This window comes from Lethenteron reissneri, chromosome 10 (assembly GCF_015708825.2).
Source record: "Lethenteron reissneri isolate LAM-NWPU_2019-01 chromosome 10, ASM1570882v1, whole genome shotgun sequence".
Lineage (NCBI taxonomy): Eukaryota > Metazoa > Chordata > Hyperoartia > Petromyzontiformes > Petromyzontidae > Lethenteron > Lethenteron reissneri.
Window position 1 is genome coordinate 1382493 of NC_083788.1, and position 15928 is coordinate 1398420.

The 15928-nt window shown below is 52.3% G+C and overlaps 1 protein-coding gene across 3 annotated transcripts in view; it reads right to left on the minus strand.

The window, feature by feature from the left end:
* The window catches only part of LOC133340795 (myb-related protein A-like), a 38037-nt gene that overhangs the window by 6571 nt on the left and 15538 nt on the right, over positions 1–15928 (minus strand). For 2 of the 3 annotated variants that reach the window (XM_061549195.1, XM_061549193.1), the window contains exons 8-16: positions 15731–15802; positions 14941–15228; positions 14211–14336; positions 13383–13616; positions 12372–12517; positions 9644–9755; positions 8369–8494; positions 5185–5313; positions 2328–2447 (exon numbers count right to left, since the gene is read on the minus strand). In XM_061549195.1, coding sequence (XP_061405179.1) covers positions 2328–2447; positions 5185–5313; positions 8369–8494; positions 9644–9755; positions 12372–12517; positions 13383–13616; positions 14211–14336; positions 14941–15228; positions 15731–15802 — 1353 coding nt within the window. The remainder of the gene's footprint in view (positions 1–2327; positions 2448–5184; positions 5314–8368; positions 8495–9643; positions 9756–12371; positions 12518–13382; positions 13617–14210; positions 14337–14940; positions 15229–15730; positions 15803–15928) is intronic. The other variant, XM_061549194.1, reaches the window with a different exon arrangement.

Consider the following 15928-nt stretch of genomic DNA (forward strand, 5'->3'; position numbering starts at 1 on the left):
CCAGGATGGCATCTGTACTGGCCCAATGCTGACACAGGCCTCAGCTCTCTGTGCCACCAAGCTACCTCAGGAGATTGTCAGTCAACGTGTGGCAACATTGTGCCTTCAGCACAACATCATTATTACTTCAACTGAAAATAATTAATAGAGTAGTTGGGAGCAGAAAAAAACAAAATATGGAAAAAATCTGAATCAACAAGCTTTGCACCGGGTGAATGAATCTTATTAAGTAATTAATGTCGCTCACTCTCAAGCAGCAGGCAGTGTCAGGTGCAAGAGGTGCATTGCAGCCCAATAATGAAACGCATGCAAAGAAGAACACACACAAAAGGTGATTCAAACTAATTATGCTAAGCGATGTCATGATTGCAATGAGTGTGCATGTGCAATTAGAGCATGTATGTGCAATTAAAGCATGCATGCACTGCTGTGTGGGGTAAAAAATGAGGTAATTAGTGTTGCTTTCCGGCACTGAACTGAACTATGGCTAATGACAGCTCATTATAACATATGAGAATGGTCCCAGCCACAAGGAAATTGACCAGTCGCACAGAGCATGCATATCCCGAGACAAGCTCGCTGCTTCGCAGTGGCAGAGCGGGGAGAGAACATTCAAACTCTGCACTCACACTCACTCACATTGATTATATTGGTAAAAAGACTAAAGTAAAAATTGGTTTTCTGTATCGACACAAGCATTGCTTCTCCCCTATGTTCCGCTTGGAATTGATAAAAGCTACCGTACTGCCTCTACTTGATTACTGTGACATCGTGTATAAATCAGCCCCCAGTACTATACTGAAGAAGCTTGACTCAATTTATCACTCGGCCTTAAGATTTGCATTGAACTGCCCATATAGGACCCACCACTGAGATCTCTACATTGGGTCAAACTTAACTTCTCTTAATGATCGATGGCTTGTGCATCAGATCTTATTTATTCACGATGTACTTACAAAAAAATGAGTAGACTACCTGCTGGATCTCATCACTGTTTCGAAGAACAAATGTGACCTAAGGTCTTCGCTCATTAACCAGCTTCACATTCCTTATTGCCGTACAAATACTGAAGGAAGGGAATTTTCTGTTGATGCCCCCAGGGTCTGGAATGCTATCGCCAATAAACTACAACTTGGATCACTACCTGTGAGATCTTCACTCAAAACTGCTCTAGAGGAGTTGTAAAACCCTAGCTGCCACTGCTATTCAGAATGGTCTGAAATCAAATGTATTGTTCTGGATGACCGCTGCAAAGTATGGTCTTGAGTTTTTATTATAGTGTGCTGATCATTAAAAGTGTATTGAAAAAAATAGATTCTGCTACTGATACTCCTGCTGTTATGGAGTGACTCATGCAGCCAACTATGGCTGCAAAGTTTGGTCATACATGTTATGTATCTCATTGATTGTTAAATTTGAATCACAGTTCCTATGCTCACAGTTAAAAAAAAATTATAACTTTAGTTTGATTTTGAAAACGTTTTGGTTTAGCATGTTTGTTTTTTGTAGTACAGAGTTAGCCTGATAACTTTAAGCTACAATGTCTTATGGTTGTTATTGTTTGACTTGCATCCCTGGGATTTTTTGCACACAGCATTGAAATACGGTGTTTTTTTCTGGAAGACTTTGCTGTTTTTTCCAGGATTTTCCTGTTGCATGTAGTCACTTTAAGATGTTTCTTGTTCATATTTTTGTTTTGTTGCGGTTGCACCCGAGTCAAGAGCCGCATGGCTCACAGGGTTATACCTAATAAATGAAACTGAAAACTGAAATGAAACTGACACTCCCACCCCTCTCTGCCACAGGGAGAACATAAAAACTCTATACACTCTCCCTCTGCCACAGGCAGAAAATAAACTCTGCACACACCCTCACACTCCCTCTGCCACAGGGAGAACATACAAACTCTGCACACTCTCACACTCCCACTCGAACTGCAGAACAGGGGGAGAACATACAAACTCCATACAAAGGCACCCGAATCAGGAATTGAAGCCAGGCCCCTCTTGCCGTGTGGCAACGAGCGTTCAGAATCAGAATATTTATTTACGCTAGAGGAATCCGATGAGCTCTTGAGATCTTTTTCTCAGATGTCCACTATTTTTACGGATATCCAGTGTTACCTGTATCTCTAGGACGCACCGTACGGCATATCATAGTATCACACGGCACATCGTACGGCATATCATAGGACTGTACGGCACATCCTAGCAACGTACGGTATATCGTATGATACGGCATATCGTGTATTGTACGGTATATCGTAGAATAGTACGGCACGTCGTAGTTTCGCCATCGGCAAACCTTCGTGCGAACGCGTGTGTCACCTGGATGGGCATCTTGCAGCAGAGGTTGTCCTGGAGCGAGGTGCGTAGCGGGGTGAGCGGCTGGCGAGGACTCTCCTCAGCCTCATCCCCCATCACCCTCCTCTTGTGCCTCGTTCGGCTCTTCAACAGAAACAGGGCAGCAACAATATTGGTCCATCCTAGCAGGTGCTAACTACGCTGTAGCACGCGAGACGCAACACATCGCTCCATAAATGGAAAATCAAAGAATCGCCAAACTGCGACTGTGGCAAAACCCCAAACCATCAGAACGCACCGCCGACATGTGTGCGCCATCATCCACGTCACACGCCCTGGCGGCATCTCTGAAATCTGTACAGCATCTACTGCCGCCTAGGATTAGTCGAAGGGTCTTAATATTCAACTATGATATCTACACAAACTGTTGCTTACAGGACGTATGACAGAAGGGAGAGAAGGGGGACGAGAAGGGGAGACGGGAAGGGGGAACGAGAAGGAGGGAGGAGACGGGGGAGGAGGAGAAGGCTACGCTGCAGGAGTTGCTGTATAGCCCCTCCAGTGTGTTTTCAAAGACTTCTATTTCCAGCTTTTGTAGAGAACCCTGGATCCATGGGCCACAAGTGAGTGCCCTTAACAGCTCTCCCATTTGTTTTCCGGTTTTTGCCCTGGTGTGGTTCAGCACTTCCCGACGTTTCGCCGCCACATCCTGAGCACGGCAGAACCCGAAAAACGCACCCAAGAGCTGGGCAAGTGTTTCTCAACCGGCCTTCCATGAGATGCCCCCCTCACGGTACAGCATTCGTGCAGCAGTGGCTTAATTTGTGCATTCATACAAAGCGTTGGCGATCGCAAACGCGTGGTAAGGGTTGGTGTTGGTTGCGAGGACCCGAGTTGCGAATCGCCGCTACAGGTAGTAAACGCACGCGTGTTTCCGTGTCCCTATAGACCCCCCCCCCCCCCCCATTACACAGCGCGTGAGCAGGCCCGAGTGCAGTCAAAAGGGCGGTGGGTGTTGGGAAAGATCAATGCGCGCCGATGATTGATGTCACCGAACGGCAATTTCTGAAGCACGGCTTTGCCTGCGCAGGCATTCCGTTGGAGAGAAACCATTTTGGAGGAAGCTTGGTGAAGCGGTCTGTGGCTTGGCTGCCGCTCGCTGGAGTGGTTTATAATGAACGGCACCGCGTGCGGGTGTTGCATTCTTCGAAAACGAGGGCGCTAGGAAGGCCGGGCAGGCGGGGGCAGATATTAGAAGATTGGAGAGTTTTGAAACCCGCCGCTCTACGTCGGGGACCGCAACAGTAGCGCCCCGCCGCTCTACGTCGGGGACCGCAGCAGTAGCGCCCTGCTGCTCTACGTCGGGGACCGCAGCAGTAGCGCCCCGCCGCTCTACGTCGGGGACCGCAACAATAGCGCCCCGCTGCTCTAAGCAGATTCGGGGACCGCAACAGTAGCGCCCCGCCGCTCTACGTCGGGGACCGCAGCAGTAGCCCCCTGCTGCTCTACGTCGGGGACCGCAGCAGTAGCGCCCTGCTGCTCTACGTCGGGGACCGCAGCAGTAGCGCCCCGCCGCTCTACGTCGAGGACCGCAACAATAGCGCCCCGCTGCTCTAAGCAGATTCGGGGACCGCAACAGTAGCGCCCCGCCGCTCTACGTCGGGGATGCGCATCATTGAAAGGTGACGATGAGGACGAATATCGAAACGACGTCAATCAAAGCGATGTTTCCACGAGAGCTGAAACAAGACAACGGAGGTTGTACCGAGACGCTGCTGTGTTAACGCGCGCATCTTCATCAGTGACGTACCCACAACGTTACATTAACTTACTAGTAGTACATTCGTAATGTGAGTACAGCACTTTAACACAAATTATACAGGGTACAATAAAATGCAGTACACTACAAAAACAATCACCTAAATAATGTACATTACTAATATATTGTACGGTACAGGAAGTTTCTTTATGTGCGACACAAAGTAGTTTGTGTAGAGTCGTAGCGGGTGGTGATGGAGGCAAAGGCTGAGAGGCAACGGATAACGAGAGGGGGCGGACAATGCCGTCGCCGACGTGAGCGCCGGGGTTGAGGCGACGCAATAATCGGCGAGTTGCGTTCATAATGAAGCGACGACGCGTCTTCGAAACCGCGTGAAAGGGGGGAGACGGGAATGGGGATGTTGCTGTACAACAATCATTGGACCACATGGAAGAGGGTGGCTAACGAGAGGGTGGCTAACGAGAGGGTGGCTAACGAGAGGGTGGTTAACGAGAGGAAGACTAACGAGAGGGTGGTTAACGAGAGGGGGCTCCACTCGGTCCGTCTCTCGCGAGGGCAGGATATCGCAACCAAGCTGCAAGATCAGCCAGACTGGCACGAAACAATTTGCCCGAGCTGTGTGCCCTGCCAGTGGTATCAGCGACGATTGGCGATGCTGGCACACCGTGGCCTAACACTCGTCTTCAAACAGTGTTTCGGGGCACTCTCGAACGGCGTGATGCACTGTGTGTGCAAAACATCGATGCAGGGCATGATGGGTATTCATGCCTTGCTGCTGTGTACGGGCAGCAGCATCACCTTTGCATATTGCTATTTCTCTAGGACCAAGAGGGTGGGGTGCCGGTTACCGCACTGGTTCGTTGGTTACCGTGATAGCTACCACTGGTTACTGTGGTGGTTACCTTGATGGTTACCAGTCTGGTCACCATGCCAATTACTGTACTAGTTACCACTCTGGTTACCGTGATGGATACCCATTGGTTATCACATCGGTTATGGCGTTGCTTATCACACCAGTTCCCACACAAGTTACCACTGGTTACCGCTAGTTACCACTCTGGTCACCACGCAAGTTACTGTGCTCGCCACTACTCTGGTTACCGTGCTGGTTACGCTGCTGGTAGGGTTGACGACGGCTTGGTCGTTGGTTGGCAGGACATGGCAGCAGTTCTCAGTGTCCATCTTGTCGAGGGCCAGCGACTTGCGAGCACGCTTGGCGGGAAAGTCGGCCTGCAGATAGCACCAGGGCACGCCGCTCAGTACAGAGAGAAGCACCCCGCAGCGAAGCCGCACGCAATTCCTCTGCGCCGGTACGAGAGAACGAATGGTTTGATTTCACTCACCACCCGTCGTGTCGGTGTGCGCTCTGTGGAACGCCTTGCCACTTGAAATCAGGCAACCGCAGTCGGTAGATATGTTGTTTAAGTCTGCTTTGGAAACCCATCTCTTTAAACTGGCCTTCCCTCTTTAGTTTGGTCAGTTGGCCTGGTTCTGTAGTTTTTTCATGCTTTTTAAGCATTGCGCATTGGGATCCTGGAATGGAATGAGTCTTCTAAATTTGAATTATTACTTATTATTAAAGCTACGGTTTAAATCCAAACGTTACACGGTGGTGAGCTCACGGGGGTGGGGGGGGCTTCATCCTTTCCTTCGGTCGTCAATCAATCGCACGCTTGATTTACAACTCGTTTGGCTCAGCCGAGGGCACGGGCGCGCTTTTTGCTGTGGATGCAAGCAGCCCTGCCCTTTGTGCAACTGACAAGATTCATACTGGCTGAAGGTACATTTTAAAAACGTTTCCAAATGACCTTCCCTAAATTGTCCTCTTGGTTTCACGTCACAAGCCGAAATATCCCATTCGGATGCCTAGTAGCAGAGCAGCACAAGAACCCTTCGTGGTCAAGCGGCCCACGGAATCCGACACCACAGCGCTACCTTTGGAGATTCAGAGAACACCAGGGGGGGGCGAGCACACTTCCACCCCCCCACTTGACGGAATTTTGTTCTTCACAGGAGAGTTAAAACGATATATTTGTATAGGGTTTGATTCTTAGAGGTGGAATTTGCTGAAATGAAGTTCCGAACGAAATTTAATGCAATGTCTTTTTTTGTGTGGGTCACGGTGGTGAGATGTTAACTACTTCGCCTGGTATGCAGGAGGTCGTGGGATTGATTCCGACCCTGATGCCTGCTGTATATTTGGAATTTGCAGTGTCTCTCTCCCCGTGGCTGTGTGGATTTTTTTCCGGTTCCTTCAGTTTTTCCCTCCACATTTAGATTCATGCATTTGCAGAGTATTTGGTTGCTATACATTTCCAAGTGATAAGCCACTTCGTTGAGCTATCATTTTTGATAGCCAGGTCGCTTCTGAAAAAGAGCTATAATATAGATCAGTGTGGACCAGACCTGGTAAAATAAAAATTAGTAGGTTTAATTATGAGTGGCTTCTTGGATTGGAACCCACAATGTCAGCGGTGCCAGCTCAGCACTCTTGACCTCTGATCTACCGAGTAACCACCTCCTATTAACAGCGAGCGAGCGAGCTAATTGTTGTGAAGAGCAACTGTGGAAGTGTCTGTGAATAGCTAAAAGGTTAATGGCAATGTCAACCCCATGAGCCAACATCACTACGGTCCCGGTTTGATGAATCTGGGCAGCCACCAGTAATTAAACCTAAGCCATGAAGTAGAGGGTCAATCGTCTGACCTGTGAGCACCAGGACATACACACACTATTATTTTGTTTGCCAGATTAAACAAATGCTTTTGGATATTGGACGGCAAGGCAAATATCCAGCAGATTGAATGCCGTGCAACGCTTAGAGCGGACAGCGAGGCAAATGAAGGTACTTCACGAGCAGTTCTGCACCATTTTCTGCAGTTGTTGGTGGAACTTCCACATTCCTATGACGGGGTCTCGTTTGTTGTCCATAGGAACAACCAACGTCAACTTCCCCAAATAATTGCTACTTGTTTTGTCGACTCCGGAAGGAATGATTGTCCAAAGTCAACCCTCGACTAGGATTGTAACTTCTGTCAACCTTCAAATTGAGAGCCGCTCGCTCTACCGCTGAGCCACCTGACCGGAATAAGAGAAAGAAGAATGAGAGGGGCGGCGGCGGCGAATGATCTTTAATAACGTGAGCGAGCAGTGTCAGGTGGCTTAATGGGCACCTTCAGGGTGATGCATGGTCACGTCGGCAATTCATCATCAAAGCCTCAACCCCCAATGCTGACGGCACCGAGCCGCTTCTGGTCCGGTGCCGACAGATCTGAGGACGTTGCTTATGTGAGCGCCCCCATTGCATCATTACTGAACCCCCCCCCTTGCTCATCCCAGCCTTCGCACGTCTCCTACTCAGTCACTAATTTTGCCATACGCGTAAGATTCCGGAACGATGATCAATCCATCTGTATCGACGAGTCACTCTTAATTTGTAAGTGCGACGAAGGCATTATACATCTGCTTATTATGTGTTGTGTGTCATCTAGTTTTACGTCAAACTAGTACCCATTGCAAAGAGGGTAAATGCCTCTAAATATCAGTCGGTTCACCAACATCGGTCCAGTGTGTGCTTGTGTTGAACTGATGATGCTAAGGTACACTCCAGGAAGGCCGTGTGGCCAACGGGTTGTGTAAAATGCACTTTTATTTATTGATGTCAAGAGAAAAATATGGGAACAAGGTATTATGTTCGATTAATTATTTTGTGGCTTATATTCTCTGGAGCGACGCTCAACGGTTGCTGCGTGTTATTTATTTATGCGGCCCACTTCACTTCAATGAATGCGCCTCGGAGCCCTTTACGCTGAAGCTCAAATGAGAAACGCGTGGCCTGGAGGGACAGTGCTGCCCAGCATTTATTACCCATCCCCAGCTGCCCTCAGGCGGTGGCGCTGGAGCCTTCTCCTTGCAGCGCTGCAAACTAAATATAAACTAAACTGTTTATTTTACCAGGTGAGGCCCACTGAGCTGTATAGCTCTTTTTCAGAAGCGACTTAGCCACAAATGATAGCTCAACAAAAGTGGCTCGTCACGTGGAAATGTTTAGCAGCCAAATACTGTAAATGCACGTCGATTCCAAATGTGGAAGGGAAAAGCCCGAGGACCTGGAGTAAAATCCACGCAGTCACGGGGAGAGAAACACGCAAACCCCAAATAAACAGCAGGTGTCAGGGTACGGGATCGAACCCACAACCCACAACCTTCTACATACCAGGCGAGGGAGGTAACATCTCCTAGCCACCGCGGCGCTGCAATCGCTGTGTAGTGAAGGTGCTCTCACCTTCCAGGGGTTACCGGTTTTGGCCGAACAGAGGCCGGTGAATCTCCCTGGGGTGTCCTGCAACGAGGACACATCCTTCTCCAGCACCTCCAGCAGGTCCTGCTCCAGCTGGGAAGGTGTCTGAGGCTGCAAACGACCCAATTACGCAATGGAATTATACACGCAGCACCATCGCTCCCGAATGCAAAAACTTGGCAGGAACCCTCCTCAAAAAAGTGTCTTGAGGCCGAGTGAGGCTTTCCTTGGTAAAGGGTAACAGCAACGGAAATGAGCGATATTACACGCACATAGCGCGTGCGCAGTGTTACCGCTGCGCCACCTTGGTGCCATCATACTCCTGCCATGTATCATCGAATTACCCAAACCACGTGGGGCTCTGTGCTACAGCCTTGTAAGAGAACGTTCGCCAATCCACGTGTTGTTGCTGTGCACCAGATTGAGTCACGGGGGGACGACGCCATCGTCAGGACTGCTTTGCTGTTGTTGTAATATGAGATCTAGAAACAGAATTTTTTTTTCAACTTGTCATTACTCCATTTGACCAAACCACCTTGAGTGCGCCCAATCTTGCCAAATCTCTCAGAATCCAGATGGGATTGAGAGCCCGGATAGTCCTTGGATGGGCAAACCACGATGCACAAGTGTTCTAAGCTGTGGGGCTTGCGTGGTGGGCAGCAGAGGGCATTGCAGCAACATCCATTGTTGAACTGCACCTTTACACGACCACATCTATGCTCGCCTCCTGCACAAACCTACACTGAAGTATGGTCAGCCAAAGACCCGCACAGACGAGGCCATCATCCATCAGCCGATTAACAAATGGGCTGTAGGCACACATATCATGACTACAGATGCTGATGATCACTTGTGAGCCTGCTGCGGTGGCAAGATGTTATATACCTCGCCTAGTATACAGGAGGTCGTGGATTCGATCCAGACCCTGATGCATGTATATGTGGAGTTTGCATGTGTCTCCTTGTGGTCGCGTGGATTTTTCTCCGGGTACTCCGGCTTTTCCCTCCACATTTAGAAATGTGTTTTAAAGTATTTGGATGCTATAAATTTCCACATGACGATGATAAGCCACTTCATTGAGCATCCATTTGCAATGGCCAGGTCACTTCTGAGAAAGAGGCACATAGCTCAGTGGGGCCCTTACCCGGTAAAATCGAAAACAGTTTAATAGTTTTTACAGTTTACTACAGGTCGACGTACGGCGAGTGTGAAAGCAAACGCTTAATAAAAAGGCGACCCCGGGGTCATCATTGTCCTCACCATCAGCTTGAGGGGGCCATACTTGCTCTCCTGGGCTGCCAGCGCTTTCTTGAACGGCGTGGGGGTGCGGGGCGGTCCCAGGATGGAGCGCCGGATGTTGAGAGTGCGGTAGCTGTCAGCGGTGACAAAAGAAAGGCCTCCCGCGTCATCTCGTACGGCAGAAACGTTCATGGCCGTGTACATCATCAGTTTTCTTCCGATTCCGTTCCGGTGACGTGCGTGCACATCATCAAATGACACCAGAAGAAAAACTAAAATAAAACAACTTTTTCGGTACCGAGGCTCCCACAAGGCCATGCGGGAGGAGGGCATGTGGCACAGTTTGGCTGCCAGCTATTGTAGAGTGGCGGCGGTCGTGTAGCTTTGGTTTTCTGCAGTGAGCCACAATGTCTTTAAAAACAATGGTGTACACGCTTCTCTAAATAAAATTGACGCTGGGCCGCTCGCAAGTTCTGAGATTTAGTGGTGAACGGGACACCCACCACCCTGCAACTTGCAGACATCTCGGAACGGTGAAAGGGTTCACTTGCAAAGAATAGGAATGTCCCAAGGTGGCAAGGATATTCAGTGAGCTGAGCCGGCACCACTGATATCCTGGGTTTGGATCTGGATTTCAGCCATCCGAGATGAAACCAGCCGGGTTCTCAGGTGTGGTGATGTTTCTCAACTGCACACGAAAAAAATCCTTCACAATGAATTTGGTTCTCCCATCAATTTGACAAAATTTCAGCTCACACAATGGCTGTCATGCGATGAACCTCAAAATGAAACATTCACATTGAGAATGAGAAATGTAGCTACACCAGGAAGGAACAGAGGAAAGTAGAAACAGAGGGATGGAACAGAGGGGTGGAGGAACAGAGGGGTGAAGGATCAGAGGGGTGGAGGATCAGAGGGGTGGAGGGACAGAACAGAGGGGTGGAGGAACAGAGGGATGGAGGGACAGAGGGATGGAGGGACAGAGGGGTGGAGGATCAGAGGGGTGGAGGGACAGAACAGCGGGGTGGAGGGACAGAGGGGTGGAGGGACAGAGGGGTGGAGGGACAGAGGGGTGGAGGGACAGAGGGGTGGAGGGACAGAGGGGTGGAGGGACAGAGGGGTGGAGGGACAGAGGGGTGGAGGGACAGAGGGGTGGAGGGACAGAGGGGTGGAGGGACAGAGGGGTGGAGGGACAGAGGGATGGAGGGACAGAGGGATGGAGGGACAGAGGGATGGAGGGACAGAGGGATGGAGGGACAGAGGGATGGAGGGACAGAGGGATGGAGGGACAGAGGGGTTGAGGGACAGAGGGGTGGAGGGACAGAGGGATGGAGGGACAGAGGGGTGGAGGGACAGAGGGGTGGAGGGACAGAGGGGTGGAGGGACAGAGGGGTGGAGGGACAGAGGGGTGGAGGGACAGAGGGGTGGAGGGACAGAGGGGTGGAGGAACAGAGGGGTGGAGGAACAGAGGGGTGGAGGAACAGAGGGGTGGAGGGACAGAGGGGTGGAGGGACAGAGGGGTGGAGGATCAGAGGGATGGAGGATCAGAGGGGTGGAGGGACAGAGGGGTGGAGAAACAGAGGGGTGGAGGGACAGAGGGGTGGAGGATCAGAGGGGTGGAGGGACAGAGGGGTGGAGAAACAGAGGGGTGGAGGGACAGAGGGGTGGAGGATCAGAGGGGTGGAGGGACACAGGGGTGGAGGAACAGAGGGGTGGAGGAACAGAGGGGTGGAGGGACACAGGGGTGGAAGAGCAGAGGGGTGGAGGGACAGAGGGGTGGAGGAACAGAGGGGTGGAGGAACAGAGGGGTGGAGGAACAGAGGGGTGGAGGAACAGAGGGGTGGAGGAACAGAGGGGTGGAGGGACAGAGGGGTGGAGGGACAGAGGGGTGGAGGGACAGAGGGGTTGAGGGACAGAGGGGTGGAGGGACAGAGGGGTGGGGGACAGAGGGGTGGAGGGACAGAGGGGTGGAGGAACAGAGGGGTTGAGGGACAGAGGGGTGGAGGGACAGAGGGGTGGAGGGACAGAGGGGTGGAGGGACAGAGGGGTGGAGGGACAGAGGGGTGGAGGAACAGAGGGGTGGAGGGACAGAGGGGTGGAGGGACAGAGGGGTGGAGGAACAGAGGGGTGGAGGAACAGAGGGGTGGAGGAACAGAGGGGTTGAGGGACAGAGGGGTGGAGGGACAGAGGGGTGGAGGGACAGAGGAGTGGAGGAACAGAGGGGTTGAGGGACAGAGGGGTGAAGGAACAGAGGGGTGGAGGGACAGAGGGGTGGAGGAACAGAGGGGTGGAGGAACAGAGGGGTGGAGGAACAGAGGGGTGGAGGGACAGAGGGGTGGAGGGACAGAGGGGTGGAGGGACAGAGGGGTGGAGGGACAGAGGGGTGGAGGAACAGAGGGGTGGAGGGACAGAGGGGTGGAGGGACAGAGGGGTGGAGGAACAGAGGGGTGGAGGGACAGAGGGGTGGAGGGACAGAGGGGTGGAGGGACAGAGGGGTGGAGGGACAGAGGGGTGGAGGGACAGAGGGGTGGAGGAACAGAGGGGTGGAGGGACAGAGGGGTGGAGGGACAGAGGGGTGGAGGAACAGAGGGGTGGAGGAACAGAGGGGTGGAGGAACAGAGGGGTTGAGGGACAGAGGGGTGGAGGGACAGAGGGGTGGAGGGACAGAGGGGTGGAGGGAGAGAGGGGTGGAGGAACAGAAGGGGTGGAGGATCAGAGGTGACGGAGGAACAAGGCAGAGGCAACGTACGCTTTGCCACCACCCTTGGAGGGCTTCGGCGTGTGGTCCCTCTGCAGTGGCGTGGTCACCTCCACCTTGTGGCTGCACACAGGGGTAGAGGTGAGCGACGGGCCCGAATCCAAGCGGATGCCGTCCTGCACCTTCACGTTCAGGAACTGCACGCACGGGCACAACCACGCAGCAGCGCCAATCACGCAATGTCTGGCTCGAGGCTAAAAGTGTCCAAGAAATTAACGTATTGGCAGTACACCGGTGGTGCACGGCATAAAAAAAGCGAAATTTTCACAATCATTATTTACTTTCCCGCGATTCGCAACCCCGGTCAGAGAATATTGCGGGGGAGTGGTGGTGGTGTGGCAAAATCAGTTCTCGTTATGCTGAAGTAGTCGGAAGGAGACGAATGTTATGAGCGGCTGAACACGAAGCGTCGCGGTCAGTTGCCGTATAGCAACACCCAGCCTGCTGAAGATTGGCTGGCTCAGTGTTCCAAATGCAGATTTGACGTCTCGTTCCCGAGACTTGGTCAGACGATTCCTCGATTCAACGGCACCCAAATCAATGGTCAACGCTGACCTGGGAATCGCGTCAAACTTGGCGAGGATCAAATTGAAGACTGCTATACATATCTGCAGATTCAAATTACGATTTCAGACTGTTTTACAGGGACCGGTGTGTTATGCTGCACCGGTGTACCGACAATACGTCCAAATAACAAAAGTTGCAAGATCATCTCCCCCTCCTGGCAGACTAATGCCGAGCCAGGTGCCGAGTCACCTTGGGCTGCGCAGGGACAGCTGCCAAAACGGGGATCTGTGTCGCGTGATGTTACGTGAAGTGATAGAGCACGCAAACTCCAAGCATACAGCAGGCGTCAAGGGTTGGGATCGAACCCACAACCTCCTTCATACCAAGTGAGGTAGTTAACATCTCCCCACCACGGCGAGACGTTAACGAGGCCAAGAAGCAGCAGATGACGGGACCTCCGCTGTCAGTGGCAAAGAGGGTGGGGGGCCGTGCTACCTGCGACGGGGAGAAGGAGAGCTTCTTGAGGGGCGTGCTTTTGGGAGTGTCCTGCAGTTCGCTCATCTCGTCCAACAGCGACGACGAGAAGGCGGGGGAGGAGTGGCTGACCCCGCGCACGCTCCTGCGCCTCAGGATGGTGGGAGGGCTGCTGAACTTGACGGTGACCGTGGGCGTCGTCAGCAGAGGCACTTCCGCCTCGGGAGTAATTTGCGGCAGCTGCTTCGAGTTGGCCTGGGAATGGAATACAAGGCAAGGGTCAATGTCACATGTAATAGCAATAACACCGCTTTATGTTTGCAAGCCGTTGTTCTTGCAAATCGCAGATTAAGCTTTGCGGAAATGTGCAACGTGCGCGTGTTTCGTGTGGCACACGGAGGCACGGAAGACACCGCAGCCAAAGTGGGAAGCAGTCAGAACCGGCGCCAATAATTGTAAACTATAGTCCTATATTGGGATGCTTGGCCAACTCCCTTCGAGTGTTATTTATGCACGTGGGAGGAAACCAGAGTACACCCACAGAAAAATCACGTGTGCCAAAGGCTGTGCTCTTCATTGCAAGGGCTGGGGGCCACTGACGGCCCCTGGTTGCGGCCCCCGACAATACACAAATAGTGAAAACACCCCTCCCCCATATCATCAAATGTGTGGCGGCCCTCCTCACACTGATGATGTCTTATCGGCGAAAGTGGCCCCCCCCTCTGAAGAGGAGTCAAGAACATTGTGCTAAGTCGTAACACCGGTAGGAGAGGTGCTGAACCAGGTGAGGGAGGGAAGAGATGGAGAGAGAGAGAGACAGCGTGAGTGCGTGGCTGCGCCGCGACGTACGGGCGTGCTGGGATGAGCATCGATCACAGGCGGCTGTGGGGCAGCGCTGGGGTTGACCGTCTCTTCTACCAGCTCGGCCAGCTCATAGATCTCTCCCAGCGAGGTCGAGTCATCGAAAAGCATTTCCTGCCAGACACAAGCGCAGGTAGATACGACGTGATAGTCACCGGGACGCGACGAGAAGCAGTCACAGGGACGCGACAGTTAAAGACACGTCGAGACAGTTACAGACATGACACGACAGTTACAGACACGACGGGACACAATTACAGGGACGCGACACGACACAGTTACAGACACGTCGAGACAGTTACAGACATGACACGACACAGTTACAGACACGTCGAGACAGTTACAGACATGACACGACACAGTTACAGACATGACACGACACAGTTACACACACGTTGAGACAGTTATAGACATGACTCACACAGTTACAGAGACATGATGAGACAGCCGCAGGGATGCAACGCGAAACAGTTATAAAGACAACGATACACAGCAATAGGCACGCGACAAGACAGTCACAGGGACATGACGAGTCACAGGAACGCAAGGAGACAGTCAAAGAGACGTAACGCGCCAGTCACAATTACGCAAGCAACGAGACACAATTGCAAAAGACGTGACGAGACAATCACCGAGAGACAAGACGGGTACGACGCCTCGCAGTGACCGTAACGTTACAGTGTGCGGGGACAGAGGTGCCGTGGTGACGAGGACGTACCGACTCGATGAACTGCAGCGCGTCGGCGAACTCAGAGATGGCCTTGAGCGGAGACAAGCCCTCCGGGCCGTCCACCAGCACCAGCTGGTTTGCGGCCTCCTCGTCCTCGGTCGTCGGCACCACCTCACCCACAGCCAGCTCGCTTTGCGGCTTTACCCCGACCATGGCCACCGGCGCGGGCAACGGTAGCTCCTCCAGCTGCTGCGGCTGCGGCACCGGTAGTGGGCAAACCAAGGCCTCGGCGCACCGCTCGGACGCCACCGTCATGTCAGGCTTCGGCTCCGGCTGCTGAGAGAAGCTCTTCTCAGTCAACGGAGGCGGCCAACGGTCATCCACGCCCACCCACTCAACAATTAATCCACGGGCAGCCCAGAGCAGAAATGGGCACCATGGTGGTCGTACCGACTTACTTGAGGCGGCTGATATATATACGGCTAATACGGGTGAATTTACAGCACTTGATAACACTACCCATTCGGTGTTATTGGCCACGTAGAGAATTTGGAACCGATAAAAGTTCCGCCTCCTCGCGTGGCACCGACAAGTAAAACGTCTGGACTGGGTTCGCAGGCCAAGTGGCTCAAGTCGACTAATAAACGACCTGGATGTGACGAGTACACATTGGGTAGTGACCCCCACAGTTCTGCCGGTCCCTCTTAAAGAGAACAATGTATCATCTAGCACCGGTGGCATTTTATTTATTCATTAATTTACTTTTTCTCTGCACTCCCCAAGGAAGTAAAAACAAAACACTTGTCGTGTTCGTGTTGGTGCACACTGCGCGTCTCACCTCGGTGTCCACTTCCATGCCATCAACTTGCTGGCTGGCAGTGGCACTTGTGTAAAGCACCAACGGGTATTGCTGCAAAGTGCACACGTGTGGGCAAGCCATGCGAAGAACACTATGTGTTACACGACGTGTACCGCGTACAACACATATGTGTACCGCGTGCACCGTGTATACTCTGCGTGCGTACCGTGTGTGCCG